Source organism: Carettochelys insculpta, chromosome 6 (genome assembly GCF_033958435.1).
Source record: "Carettochelys insculpta isolate YL-2023 chromosome 6, ASM3395843v1, whole genome shotgun sequence".
Classification (NCBI taxonomy): Eukaryota; Metazoa; Chordata; order Testudines; family Carettochelyidae; genus Carettochelys; species Carettochelys insculpta.
Window position 1 is genome coordinate 28,240,352 of NC_134142.1, and position 14,663 is coordinate 28,255,014.

The 14,663-nt window shown below is 46.0% G+C and overlaps 1 protein-coding gene across 1 annotated transcript; it reads right to left on the reverse strand.

The window, feature by feature from the left end:
• Nucleotides 1-232: 232 nt before the first annotated feature.
• BDKRB1 (bradykinin receptor B1) lies at nucleotides 233-1,507 on the reverse strand. The gene is given in 4 exon segments (XM_074997463.1): nucleotides 233-259; nucleotides 261-426; nucleotides 1,289-1,389; nucleotides 1,391-1,507. Coding segments are annotated over 4 exon segments (411 nt in total).
• Nucleotides 1,508-14,663: the final 13,156 nt, after the last annotated feature.

Here is a 14,663-nt window from a genome sequence, read left to right on the forward strand (position 1 = left end):
CAGCATCAGAAGTCTTGTATGACGATAACTGTTTCAAACTGGAAGGGAAATATAAAGATTTCTCTCAGTGCTCTGCTTTTTAAAGGAAATCAATGAACAAGGAAGTGTACATAACTTTTAAATCCTTCTCCAAGAAATACTTCTCATCACATACATAAATCTCAGGTGTAAGGCAACTGTTGGTGAAAGCAAGGACAGAAGAAAGTTGGGAGCCAAATTCGAGGAACTTCTCTCAGGAACGGCCCTTGACAACTTCCATTCCTCAATAAGAAATCAAGGAAAACAACAGTGTGATGCGGATTCCAACAGGAAAGTAACGTATGCACAACTGGGATGATTATGATGATGGCCTTTGTGTCATTGTTCTCCCTTGATCTTCTGTGTTTTCTCAGACAGGATGAACGATGTGGCAGTTCAAGATGATGGCTATAGGTGGCAAAGCAAACCCCAAGATGTTTAACATCAGCTAATCAGTTGTCTCCTGTGGTTTGCTGAGGAGAAGTACTATGCAAGAGGAAAGAGGTCTTGTAGATATTTCAGATCAAAACATAAATGATAGGCTTCTCAGACTTCTTGAGATGGAGGCCAGAAGACAGATTGTTTAGCTTGGGCACTAATTAATTTATCTCCACTTTTCAGGGTGTGATCAAAAGCTTAGTAGCAATCTGTGATGATTCCCACTAACAAGAGGATGCTGGAGTATGCATTCATCTTGATCAGGGCGACCATATTTCCCTGTCCCAAATACGGGACAGGGAGATATGAGGGTGTGGGGGAAAGAGGCATATCCCCCAAGCCCCAGGGTGTTGGGAAGGAGGCAGCAGCTGCTGGCCCTCCTATGGAGCTCCGGGGAGGCTGCAGACCCTGGCACTCCCTGGGAGCCTGGGGGAGTGGCAGTCACTAGTGATTTCCCTGAGCCCTGAGGAAGTAGCAGCCGTCAATGATCCCTGGGCACCCCAGGGAAGTGGCAGCTGCTGGCGATCCCTAAGAGCCCTGGGGAAACTGCAGCTGCCAGCCATCTCCAGGAGCCCTGGAGAAGCGTCAGCCCCCGGTGCTCCCCCAGAGTTTTGGGGAAGCAGCAGCTGCTCACACCCACCCCTGCTTCCCAGAGGAAACTGACTCTCGCCAGCATCTGCACCTGCACAGCTGCTGGCAGAAAAGGGGTGTGTGGGGGGGGGGGGGGACAGCCCAAATATGGGACAATTCATTCTTTTAAAAAATACGTTGGGATGTCTTTTTGGCATCCCAAACACAGGACTGTCCTGCCAAATATGGGACGTATGGTCACGTTAATCTTGACAGATGTGTTGGAACTCTGAGAAAGAAAGTGCTAAATGGCCAGTTGTATTTATACCTGATGTTCTCAGCTGAGAGAGGGATACACCTGAGGGAAGACTATATCAGCAGCTTTTAGATTTATAAGATAGATCTTAGCAACCCTCAGACAACTTTTGTGCAGCAAATAAACAGACATACCAAATATATTTTTCAGGCACACCTCTACCATAGAATGTGTCAGTGTATGGTGGTACTATACAATACTGCTACTACTGCTACATCCCACTCCTCCTTTAAATCTGGACAAGGGGTTGAATTACTCTCATTGTCTCTCTGGTTTGTGAAATTAAGATCTGGTGGGAGCACTTATGGCCATTTGTATTAGGCTGACACATATGAACGTCCATTGGAGCCCCAGAATGAAACTGCTTTTTGCAAGAAGAAAAAGGGATGGGGGTCAGTCACGGGCAGGGAATTCTGGGAGTGTTTTCGAAATAGTGATTCCTCACATCTGATTTTCCACTGAAAGTTCCTTAGAGGGCATCCTGTTTTTAGAAGTTAAATCTGTGCATGATTCAGAGATCGCTTTTCCAGTAAAGACACAAGCTAAACTTCCTCTTCGAACCGACATTGTTTCTAATGGCACAACAGAAGGAAAGAGCCCATTTAGTGAGTGCCACAACACACAGCCCCCAGACTGATGGTAGGAATAGATATGGCAATGAACCAGGGATGTGACTACCACCTCACTAGGGTCTAAGGTGGGCTCAGTGCATGCCATTAGCAGATGTCTAATTGCAATGAACAGTGCTGAGGTTTAACAGAGTCCATCTCTATGCTGACAGAGGTAAATGTAGAGGCTTCTTTTCATTAAATGTTAATAAGAAAGGAGCTGCTTGGTCATGCTGGAGACTAGCTCGAGCTGTAGCACTTGGCTTCCCTACACAGGTTTCCCATGTTTGAGCCCTCCTCGTCTTGCCCGGCCAATGTACCTCGTTCTGCTTTGGAGAGCAGGCACAATATTGTGTCTGTCTGAGATGCAGCAGGTTCCACAATGCAAAGAGGCCCTGAAAGCAGCAGCTCTTCCCATCAGGGAATGTCACTAGCAAGGGGGGATTCCTTGGCTGACAGAGCCAGTGCAACTGGTTTTGTTCTGCCCCCACAACCTCCAACATAGTCCAGTCAGATGGGGAGTGGCCAGATGACAACAGCATTCAGGTTGTTCTTGGCTACAACAATGGCCCCTCCAGGGCCACTTAAACCATTGCGGTAATTTGTGCTAGCTGCCCAGTAGACCTTCCAGTTTGCCCCAGTATACAGGGAAGCACCATAATGATGTACATTCACTCTTGTCTGCCTCCCTTACCTTGCTCCATTCCTGTGCTGAACATATGTTGTCTCTGCTGGGGCTAGTGACAAAATAACCTCCCTCCAAACTCCTCTTTACCCCTGCCCCCACCTTGGAAGCATGATGGACTCATCAGATCTGGAGGACCAAAGAACAGAGACAGAGGATATGACACCACGCAGATTCTCTGTCAGCAGGCTTCTTCTGTTTCTGTGGAGACAGCTGCTGCTCAGGGGCCTCCGGTTATCTCAGTTTGTGGTCTTCTCAGATCTAAGTTTTAGGCTCAACCCAGACCCAAGCCCATCCTTTCTGAACCCAGGAAGGGAAAATCATTTCCATTGTGATCTCGACTCATCCCTGTTAACCTGAGTTAGCCCCGATGCCTCCTCCTGCTCCTGGGCTTGCTGTGACGGCATTTCCTGCGCCTGGTGTCTATCACCCCCTGTTGCACCATGTGGCACACTCACTCTGTATCGCACAGGGCACAGTGAGGGGCTGCTGGCAGGCGAAGTAGGGCACGTAGCCTCTGTGGCACTGCCTTCACGGGCAGGACTTGGAGAGCTGACTTAACCTGAGGGGTCCAGCTCTTTTCCCACACTACGTGACACTTGCTGCAGTCTCACCTCATGGGGTTTGGGTTGGGTTGCTGGGCTCTAGCCTCAGCTCTGGTGGATGACACTGGGAGAGAGGCAGCCTCTCAGGTAACTGGGTTCCAAACCACTTAGGCCTTTTAGCACCGGAGACACCTTTATCTTCACCTAGCAATTTACTGACAGCTAAGGTTGAACCTAAGCACCGGAGCTATGTGCTCCCTACACGTGAAATTCTGCTTCATAACCAGGCAGCTCCATTGTGTTGTCTTTAGTTTCCTTTGGGTTTTCTCTTAATATATTTGCTGAAGACTGGCCAGAACAGCCCTAACAACTTTACCTTCCACTGCTTGGAGCGCCCCTCCCCACGCTGCCTTGCCTTTCGCTATTCTTAACCCCTTCACACCCTTTCTCTTCTGAACCCCGTTCCCCTGAAATCACCAACTCTCTGTTATGCTTCCCCAGTGTCTGTTCTCCTTCACTCTCCCCCTCCCCCTTTCAAAGAGTCTCTGCTCTTCATTGTCTGTGTCCTGTCCAGTCACCCTATTTTGCCTCTGTGTGTGCCTTTAATCTGAATAAAAACAGTGGGAGGTGGCAGCTCCCTCTTTTAAAGGTATGTCTGTCATCAAGTGCAGGAAAACGGCAGTTTTCCTACTGGCTTTAAACCCCATTGATAATAGTAGGATAGGGTGGCCATTTTGAATATGGGGCAACTCGTGAACAGGCAGCCTTTGATCATGTTTTCAGGAGACAGATTAAAAGAATCTAAATTGGTAAGATTTGGCTAAAACTGAGAGCAGACAAAACTGGGGGCTGGTGGGTCAGTGTCCATTTTGTACCCCTCCCACTCAACATGGCTCAGGGAGAACGTTTGGTTCTCCACTGTCTCCCATGATAGTTGACCCTAGCATTGCACAACAAGGCATCTCTGTACAAGAGCAGCTGGGTAGGGTGGGATGGAGCACAGGAGCAGCTAGCCATGGGGCCCACCCTCCTACCATGCCCTATAACCTGGATTGAGAGCTTTCTTCCTTCGCCACACTGAAAGTAAAGGCAAGATGGTCCTCTGTCCTTCCTAAAATTACATGTTGGACCTCATCTTTCCTCAGCACTATGGAAACTGGAGCCAATTAACCTGTTTCTAGTGGGGTTTACTAACTGTGGTGGTAACTGTTGGGTTTTTCAGATAATTGGTTCAGTAGCTGGGCGGTTATGTATTTGGGAGGAACAGCGTGCTCGGGGTGAACTGGGTTCCGGGGAGAAGCTGGAAGGAAGGCTGCTCCTGTAAACGTGTTGTGCCATTCCCTGTTTGAAAATACATGGTGGAAAAGAAATAGGACATGTTTGTTTGTGACTGGGGGGAACCATAAAGGCAGAGTAAATAGTGCTGCTTGCTGAGTAGCTGAAGAAGTACTCTCTGACAAGCTCTTTCTATTAAACCAGTATTGCTCCTTTGCTAAGCTTTAGCAGATGTGCAGGCCTTGCGGGTTAGCTTCCTACTGAAGGAGAAATCAGTGACATGGAGGCTGGGTATATTTTAAATGCAATTTCCTTTATTTACATGCACTCCAAGTCCTTGACCAGAGGTGATCAAACAGCGTGCAGGCAATGGGTTCTGCTGGAGACCTCAGTCCTACATCAGTGCTTGATTCCCCTCCTCAATGATTGTCTGTAATCAGAGACTGCGGCAGAGATCTATTCTCTGTCTGTTCCCACCTCATGTACCAAAGACTTATACAATAAAAACTAATAAGAACACAGCATATTGTAAAGGTTAAACATTTGCTCACAAGCCAAGAAGAAGAATGGGGACAACTGTGTAATTGTGCTGCCTGCTGATTCCTGCCAAAGCAATAGGACACACTCATATAACATCACTCATACTGCATTCTCTCCCTTATGGTGTTGATTGCTTGAATATAAAACACATTTATTACATGAGTTATTCCTATGTAGAGTAGAATGGGGTCCATTGCTTTTACTCATTTATTAATTTTGACAGGTGCTCATCTTTGGGCTAAATATGTGTATGGGATCTCTGAGCTGTGGGCCTGACCTAATAGCAATCTTTCCCTTGACTTGAATAGTATTTGGATCAAATGCTGGCTGGCATATGGATAGTGTAGTCCTCTTTCCAATCAGCGGCTGCAGCGGGAAGCAGAGTGGTTACTTCTTGGAAACCGATGACTTTTGCCTGTTGTGGCTCACCCATGCTGCTTTGTATTATGTCCTCTGGACATTCTATACTGTGGTAAAACACAACTGAAGAACTGCACCAATTTCCTGAGCACTGTAACTATTAACACTCTTCATTTCAGTGGCTCACCCGATTCCCTTTGCAAGCCAGCACAAGGTACTTCATATGCTCTTTTCTCCTCTCGCACATCCATCTTTCTTTTACTAGAGAGAGAGAGAGACCCACACCAAAGCTCAGGTCTAACCAACTCATAACCTGAGCTGTTTAGAATCCAGTTCTCTCAACCTATTTATTTAAAAATATTTTAAAAAATCTTATGGGGTAAATAAAGAAGGGTAGGCATGCCATTTATTTACCTTTGTTGTTTGCATTGTTGTGTTGGTCCCAAGATTATTGTCTCTTTACAATAATCTGTAACACATTAACTCTGCTGATTTAAGGCTGCAAAGTTGCTAAATCTGCTCTTTCTCTTGAATGTTCTCTTGAAACACGTTTACTCCTTATATATACTAAACTTTGTATTTCACTGTGACCCTCTCCGTACCGTTACCAGACCTAACACAGACCTCTGTGTAGCTCGAAAAATTGGCTTTCACCAGCAGTAGTTGGGTCAATAGTAGGTTTTACTGACCCACCTTATCTTTCATTTATGTACATTAAAAAATACTCCCCACATCCTACTGTTCCCATGAATGTAGCTCACCATTTGCTTGCGAAACAGAATTTTTGTCTTCTGGCCAGCCCTCATGACAAACCACATTGTGACTCACTAAACTAAGTGCAGCACAACAAGAGTTACGGTTGTTGCTACATTTCCCTTCACTAATGATGGTGCCTTTCTAAATACTGTCATTTTTCAGAACACAAGATGTGAGTAATAACAGGTTTGAGCTGTAAGTGGCTTTTCAGATGTTTTGGCTTAACTTGGACAGGATCCTGATTCTCAAAACAGCCAGCACATGCACTGAGCATTACACGTTGCAGCTGTGTTTGAACTCTTATTGACTGAAAAAACATTTCTTTGTCCATATAATTTGTTGTGGTAACTGATCAAAGAACCATCACTTCCTCTCTCCTATTACTTCTGTGGTAACTTTAAGAAGCTTTAGAGGGCCGTCCGTGTTAATCTGTTTCAGCAAAAACAATGAGGAGTCCTGTGGCACCTTAAAGACTAACACATTTATTTGGGTAGAAGATTCCTTGAGTTGGAGCCCACTTCATCAGAAGTGTGAAGGTGGCCAGCAAATCCCTGTGGCACACGCTGCTTCCCACAGCTCACATTGGCTGGACGCAAGGAATTGCAGTCAGTGGGAGATGTGGACAGCTGTACCTGCAGATGAAAGGTAAACATCCATCTGGCGGCCCACCAGCAGCTTATCCCGATAAGCCATGTGCTGCCCATGGGCCACAGGCTGCCCCCCACAGATTTATATCTTCCAGTTACACTCTCTGTTCCTTTTCTCTACGATGCCTTTCTTATAAAGTGCTTATACCATATGAGGCTCTAAAAGGACTTAACAATCATCTGAACTCCACACTGGACAGGGAAAGATGGAAGGAGCCCATAGTTGTTGACGGTGATGATGAATCATCTGACCATCAGAATACCCCTATCAAGTAAGTAAACTGAGGTAAAGGTCATTTCTCTGCCTCCATTTATCTCGTCCAATGTTTGCAGAATTCAAGTAGCAAAACTGAGAAAAGACCCTACGTGTCTCGGGCTCATACTCAAATCATATTTCTTCCTAATAAAGATTTTGGGAAGCTTTTACGATCTGCCATATCCAAGTCTGCTGACAGGTGGGGCACAAAGAACAACTGCCCAGGGGCCCAATCGTTCAAATGGGCCCTGAGCTCTCAGGCACTACCACTGCTACTGCAGCAGTGGTGGCACCTGGTGCCCTGGGTCCTTTAAATAGCTGCTGGAGCATTGGATGGGTCGCTCTGGTCATCTCTGAGCACTGAGGACTGACTACCTCCAGCCCCCACATCTGATCAAGGCTCTGTCCCTTCTGGGAGCACAGAGCTGCCATCCCCTGCCATGCCCAAGAGCCTGGCAAGGCTGTCAGCTCCCCGGCCATATCACATTTTTGTTACAATGTAATAAATTGATGCTTGAGATCATGGCTGAGATTTATTTAAGAGCCTCTTCAAATCCACTTGTGACCATTTGATCACTTATTCTACATAAAAATGTTTCCTGCATACACGTCATTTCAAATACAGTTCTTAGGTTACGTAGATTTCCATATACCTACAGCTATGAGTCAACAGACAGTAGTTGCTGAAGAGAATTTAAATGAGAAATAGCACTTTTATATTGACTTAGCACTTTTATATTGATTTACAAACATTAACAAATGAATACTTATTGCATCCCTGTAAGGGAATAAACAGATGTCATCCATGTGTAAGGCTATCAGATCCAGGTTGCCAGCACCAGGGATAGAACCTGTAAGCAGAGGCTCTAAAAGCACTGCCCTCTACCACATGAGTTAAAGGCCAGTTGCTGCTCAGCTGATACTGTAAAGCAGAGACTTCACTCACCCCAGATGAGGGCTCAGTGCGTCTGGATACTACCCATGGAAGCAGAAAAAGAGATTTTTGTGTTATTGGGGCAAACCACACAAGGGCTACGTCTACACGTGCCCCAAACTTCGAAATGGCCATGCAAATGGCCATTTCGAAGTTTACTAATGAAGCGCTGAAATACATATTCAGCGCTTCATTAGCATGCGGGCGGCAGCGGCACTTCGAAATTGACGCGCCTTGCCGCCGCGCGTCTCGTCCAGACGGGGCTCCTTTTCGAAAGGACCCCGCCTACTTCGAAGTCCCCTTATTCCCATGAGCTGATGGGAATAAGGGGACTTCGAAGTAGGCGGGGTCCTTTCGAAAAGGAGCCCCGTCTGGACGAGACGCGCGGCGGCAAGGCGCGTCAATTTCGAAGTGCCGCTGCCGCCCGCATGCTAATGAAGCGCTGAATATGTATTTCAGCGCTTCATTAGTAAACTTCGAAATGGCCATTTGCATGGCCATTTTGATGTTTGGGGCACGTGTAGACACGGCCAAGGACTGAGGCTATGTATACACTACATGAGAAAGTCGTTTTTTAGGCAGGTAGCTCGATTTTACAATATCACTCACATCAGCTCGATTTTACAATATCACTCACATCAGCTCATGGGAATAAGGGGACTTCGAAGTAGGCGGGGTCCTTTCGAAAAGGAGCCCCGTCTGGACGAGACGCGCGGCGGCAAGGCGCGTCAATTTCGAAGCGCCGCTGCCGCCCGCATGCTAATGAAGCGCTGAATATGTATTTCAGCGCTTCATTAGTAAACTTCGAAATGGCCATTTGCATGGCCATTTTGATGTTTGGGGCACGTGTAGACACGGCCAAGGACTGAGGCTATGTATACACTACATGAGAAAGTCGTTTTTTAGGCAGGTAGCTCGATTTTACAATATCACTGTATTCACTGTGAATGCCATTCAGTCAATTTTAGGGAGTGCTAAAATTGATATTTTTACACCTACAAAGCGAGTTGGCCAGCTGCCTCTCCACCGTACCTCATGGCAGCTAGGCTGTGGGGGTCACACTTGTATGAGAGGCAGAGAAATTTCTTTCTTTACTATCAGCACAGCAATTGCATCTACCCATGCAAAAACATGGAATGATGGCTTCTTCCTTGCGGAGGATACAGCAGGAGAGGCTGAGATTTTTTTTCATCACTGGCGCCAGCCCCTGCCACACCACACCACACCACATGGCAGCTAGGCTGTGGGGGTCATGCTTGTATAAGAGGCTGAGAAACTTCTTTAGTGAAGTTCACATTTGTACAGGGGCAGCCCCCACTTCTGCCACAGGTGCCGTGCAGTTGGGGTCCATTCACCACACAGCCACATCACGTGGCTAACCCCCCACGACCAATAAAAGCACATACGTGTGTTGCTGTGCAGACCGTGCTGCCAGACACCATGTCCTGGCCTGTGTGTGGTGAAGGCTCCGAAGGTGGGCAAGGTTTTCAAGGGCTGCCTATTGCTGGGGAGAAGTCTTCCCCCTCAGCAAAGATTCTGGGGGCTTGCTGTTGCTGGCGGGGGGAATCTCCCCACTGTGGCAAAGATTTCAGGGGCTGCCTGTTGCCGGGGGGAGCATCTCAACGGGCCCTTCAACCACCTCCCTCAGAACAGCCCTCATAGAATGTGGAGGAGCCAGCACCCACAGTCATTGACATTCAGGGGTGGCTCCCCTGCTGGAGAAAGCCATTGAAGGGAGCCTGTCAAGTGGCCCTTCAACCAGTTTCTCCCATGACATCCCTCGCTGAATGGGGCAGAGGTGAGGGGAGCAGCTGTAATTTGTTCCTGTAATATTTTCAGAGAGGATGTTCCTGTAGAAGTCATACCATTCTGCCCAGGCAGCGGTGCTATCAAAGCGGGAGGGGAAGGTGGCTGGGGAGATGGAACAGTCACCTGCGTGGTCCCAGTGCACAGAGTCATTCTGCCATGTGGGTATGACAGTTCCCTGCCTGGCACACAGGTAAAAAGTCGTACCTAAACGTGTTCTTTCTATAGGGGAAAAGCAGCTGAGCAATCAGTTTGCGGTTCAGTAAACTTCTGAAGCCAACCTATATGGTTTTCTTTCGCCTGGGATTCCCTATTTTTCCATCTTTTCTTCTGAGAAAATGGCTGTTTGCTTTCCATGGGAGGGAACGAGGGCAATACAATGTGGAAAAATGACATTACATACCCACATCCACTTGCAGGGCATTTTTTCCCCATACTGCACCAGTGGAAAAGAAACAGGATGCTATGGGGCTGGGAAAACCGTGGGATAGGTTCCCACGATGCACCACTGCAACAGTTGATGTTTGGCAATTTAGTGTGGCAGCACTAACAACTTTGTGGGGAGATGACGATAATCAAAATCAATTTATAAAACCCAGCATTATCAAAACAAATTTAATAAAATCAAATTTATATCATAGTGTAGACGTAGCCTGAGAGGTGTATAGAAAGAAAGGGTGTTCCAGTGGTTGTGATAGCTTGTGATTTGGAAGGTTCACTGTGAATGACCTTGGACAGGTAACTTTGGTCCAGACTTTAAAGGTATTTAGATGTTGCTCCACCCAACACTGAAGTAATTTAGATGTCTAAGACACTCAGGCCTTGCAATGCTGAGCAGAACAATACCTAAATAACTATAAAAATCTTAAATTTGACCTCTTTGTGCCTCAGCTCTCCATCTGTAACATGGGAATGACAGGGAAGTCCTACCTCACAGGTGGGTTGTGAGAATAAATACATGGAAGTAATTAACTGTTGGAACAAATTGCCTAGGGAGGTAGTAGAATTTCCATCATTTGGAGATTTTTAAGAGCATCTTGGACAACTGGCAGGGATGGTCCAGGTTAGGGGCCAGGAACCTTTTTGAAGAAGATTACTGAAATTTGATCTTTAGATCTCTCTGTATGGTCCAAGTGCTGGTGATACTTGTCAAAGTCACTAATAGTCCTACTTACAACAGCTTAATTACTAAATAAAATGCAGAGCTTTACCATGCAGGTGGTGGGATTAGCTGGTCTTTTGTTAATCCACAGGCGGCATGGCTTTGAGCAAGCTACTGGCTGCAAGGGAGAGAAGGAGCGGGGCTGAGCTCCAGCCTTGTGTGCCCATGAAAATCAGCTTGCGTACCACTCCTGGCACCCATGCAGGGGGTTGCTGACCCCTAGTCTAGACAATCCTCAGTCCTGCCATAAGTGCAGGGCACAAGATTTGATGGCCTGAGAGTTTTTTTTCCAGTTCTATGATTCTAAGACTTTTCCCAGCTCTGAATAAAATACTCCTCATTTTACTTCTTTGGAGATTCTTCTTCTTACAAACTTGATGTGCTGCTTTCTTTATGTTGGAAAGATAACAACTTTTTTTTTTAATGTAAAGCTAGGATGTCCATGAGTATTCTTGCATTTACAGCTAGTCCAAATTTGGCAGATGAAAAATTTTGACATTGCAAATCAGACATTTTAACATTTTTCATGAAATAAAAATTTTCAAGAGCAATTTGTTTTCAGTAAGTCAAAATATTGTTTTGATAAAACTGAAACATTTCATTCTGATCTTGACTTTTTATTATATTATGGTTTATAATACAATAGCAAACAATATACATTTGTAAACAAAAGTTAACAAAAAATGGAAAATTCCATTCTGATAAATATCATCGAACCCTTCTTGTAACAGTTTTGACTATTTTAAAATGAAATCTCATAAAAATTGACATTTCCATACAACCTTTTGAGTTTGAAAAACATGGCATATTACAATGCAAAAGCTTTCCATCAAAAATTTTTGAACCTTCTCTTCTTTCATAGTTATTCAGGACCGTGCTACTTAAATTTTTCATTAGATGCATCTTGGCTTCTGGAAGACAGCTACACAGGAGCAAATCAGCTGCATGAGGAAGTAACATTTGCTACCACATATGAGCCTGAGCCTGCAAATTGTTGAACAGTTACTGAAAGCTGCTGAGTGTCATCAAGTGAATTTCAGCTCTACTTTAACATCCAGAGCCCAGTTCTGCAAGGTGCTAAGCCCTCTTGCCTCCAGTGGAAAAATGAATGGAAGCTACCGAAAAATGAAGACTTCTGCAAATAGTTAAAGATGTCAGTCATATAAAAGTTAGTTTTCTCTGGATACAGCTCTTATTCTGTCTAAGGCAGTGATACTTTCAAAGTGCCACTGGAACAATTTTTGGGGTGGGGGTTCTGCACAATGCCCCCCTTACCTCTGCCTGCATCTTTCACCAACTTAACCAGGGCCGAAAATGGCTTCAGTGTCAGGAGTGGAACCCAACAGCCAGAACCCTTTTGATTTAATCCTTTTAAAATTTAATAGGGCTTCCCCTAATGGCTGCTTTTCCTTTCCAGCCTTTCATAAGCAATGACTTTCAGATGTGTGGCTATTAGGCACTATTGTATACATTGTGGTAATTTTCTGACCAAGCCTGTTGCAGTTTTAACTTGAGGCCATAGGACATTTGCTCTGTTGCTCACTGAAGTCGAAGGAATCCCTCCCATAGAATTCAGGTGGCTTTTGATTACACCAGAAATCAGGGGCTGAACCAGGTTTCCAGAAGCAAAATGTTAGTTTGCTAAGCAAGTGGCTATTTAGCATTCAAGGAGCTTGTCTTCATTGCAGAATTAAGTCACTATTGTCCACAATGTTGCTCCTACTCAAATCCTTTCCACACACAAACTTTCAACTCAAGTTCAGTACTGTTACCTTGCATTAGCTGGCCTATTTGCACTTAGGGCAATCAAGCAACTTCTCCACAATCACTCAGTGCCTTTCCAGAGTATTTTGTAGTGTGTCTGCTCTCACCTGAGCAAGGTTTACTCATGAGAAGTTAACTCAGACAGCTGAATGAACTCCACAGTACAGATTCCAGGATAAAGAGTGTGCTCGTACTTTCCATGATTGTTCAGATCTTCTATGAGCATTAGTTAAGTTTCAAAGGTACTTATTTTACACTTTTCTTCATTGTACTTTGGCTATTTCTTTTTTAGGAGTCTAATCTGTGTACATCTAATCTGTATTCTTGTGTCCTAATAATACAGCACCACAGGCGTGAACTGTACTTCATAGCCAGATATAGAATGCAGGTATTGAAATCCTTCCAGAACAGCTTACGTTCTACATTGTCATTCCAAGGGTGCCATTTCTGGAGGGGGAGGGGTAACAGCAGTATGTTCCAGGACTTGCTCTTCTTCCCATTTTCCTATCAGGGAGCGAGGGGAAAGTATACAGATTGTGTGCATTACTCCTCTGCCCTCTCCCCTCGCTCTCCAGGAGTAAGAGGCTTGGGCATTCAGCCCTGCAGCTCCTGGCTTTAGCTGCTGGAGGGAGGGGGACCAGCAGGGACTGGGGCTTAAGCCCAGTGGAGGGCATGGAAAAGCCGTGGTGATTGGGAGATCAGCCTGGGGTGAGGCACGTGCTGGAGGTTGAGGCTTCAGCAGTGGGGAGAGGGGTTGTACCAGAGGTTGGGGCTCCAGCTGGCAAGGAGGGTGAAGCACAGATAAAGGATTCAGCTGGGGGGTGCTGGAGATCAGGGCTTCAGCCTGAGGTGGGGCATGCTCCAGGACTCAGGGTTTCAGGCCTGTGTCTCCTGCCTTCAGCTCCATGAGGATTGCCAGGGCTTGGGCATTCAACCCTGCAGCGGGAATACTGGAGGGCTGTTTCTACACGTGCCCCAAACTTCGAAATGGCCATGCAAATGGCCATTTCGAAGTTTACTAATGAAGCGCTGAAATGCATATTCAGCGCTTCATTAGCATGCGGGCGGCAGCCGCGCTTCGAAATTGACGAGCCTTGCAGCCGCGCGGCGCGTCCAGATGGGGCTCCTTTTCGAAAGGGCCCCGCCTACTTCGAAGTCCCCTTATTCCCATGAGCTCATGGGAATAAGGGGACTTCGAAGTAGGCAGCATCCTTTCGAAAAGGAGCCCCGTCTGGATGCGCCGCGCGGCTGCAAGGCTCGTCAATTTCGAAGCGCGGCTGCTGCCCGCATGCTAATGAAGCGCTGAATATGCATTTCAGCGCTTCATTAGTAAACTTCGAAATGGCCATTTGCATGGCCATTTCGAAGTTTGGGGCACGTATAGACACAGCCGGTGCTACGCACCTATATCCCTTCCCAACATATGCCTATCCTCCTACCTGTCATTGCTTCTTCCTGCCTCGCTACCCAGCCTGAGGCCAATATCTGCTCTCCCTGGCTGGCCTGCATGCACCTGCCAGCCATAAACACAAGGCAGCTGGAGCTGCACTGACAGCTGATTGACCAATGGGAGAGCAAAAAATATGGGACAGGTTGCTTTTTTTTTTTATTCTTAAAATGGTGTGACACATACAAGAGGGCTTCAATACAAGACTGTCCCTTTAAAAACTGGCTAGATGGTCACTTTTGGGCTGTAGTTAGCTTCATAATACTGACAGTAGCTATCATAACAAGGCTTTATTCAAAAAACTCTACTCTGACATCAGACACCTATCTTCATTAGCAATATAAATATTTAAACAGATAGGCTGTGTTTACACTAGCCGCATTCTTTGAAGGGGGCATAGAAATGACACACACCAGGGAATATCAATGAGGCACTGCCATGCATATGCAATGCCTCATTAGCATAATAGCAGCTACGTGAATTTCAAAGCTGCTAACTTTGAAGTGCCAACAGGCAGGCCAATTTGTTTTGGGAGT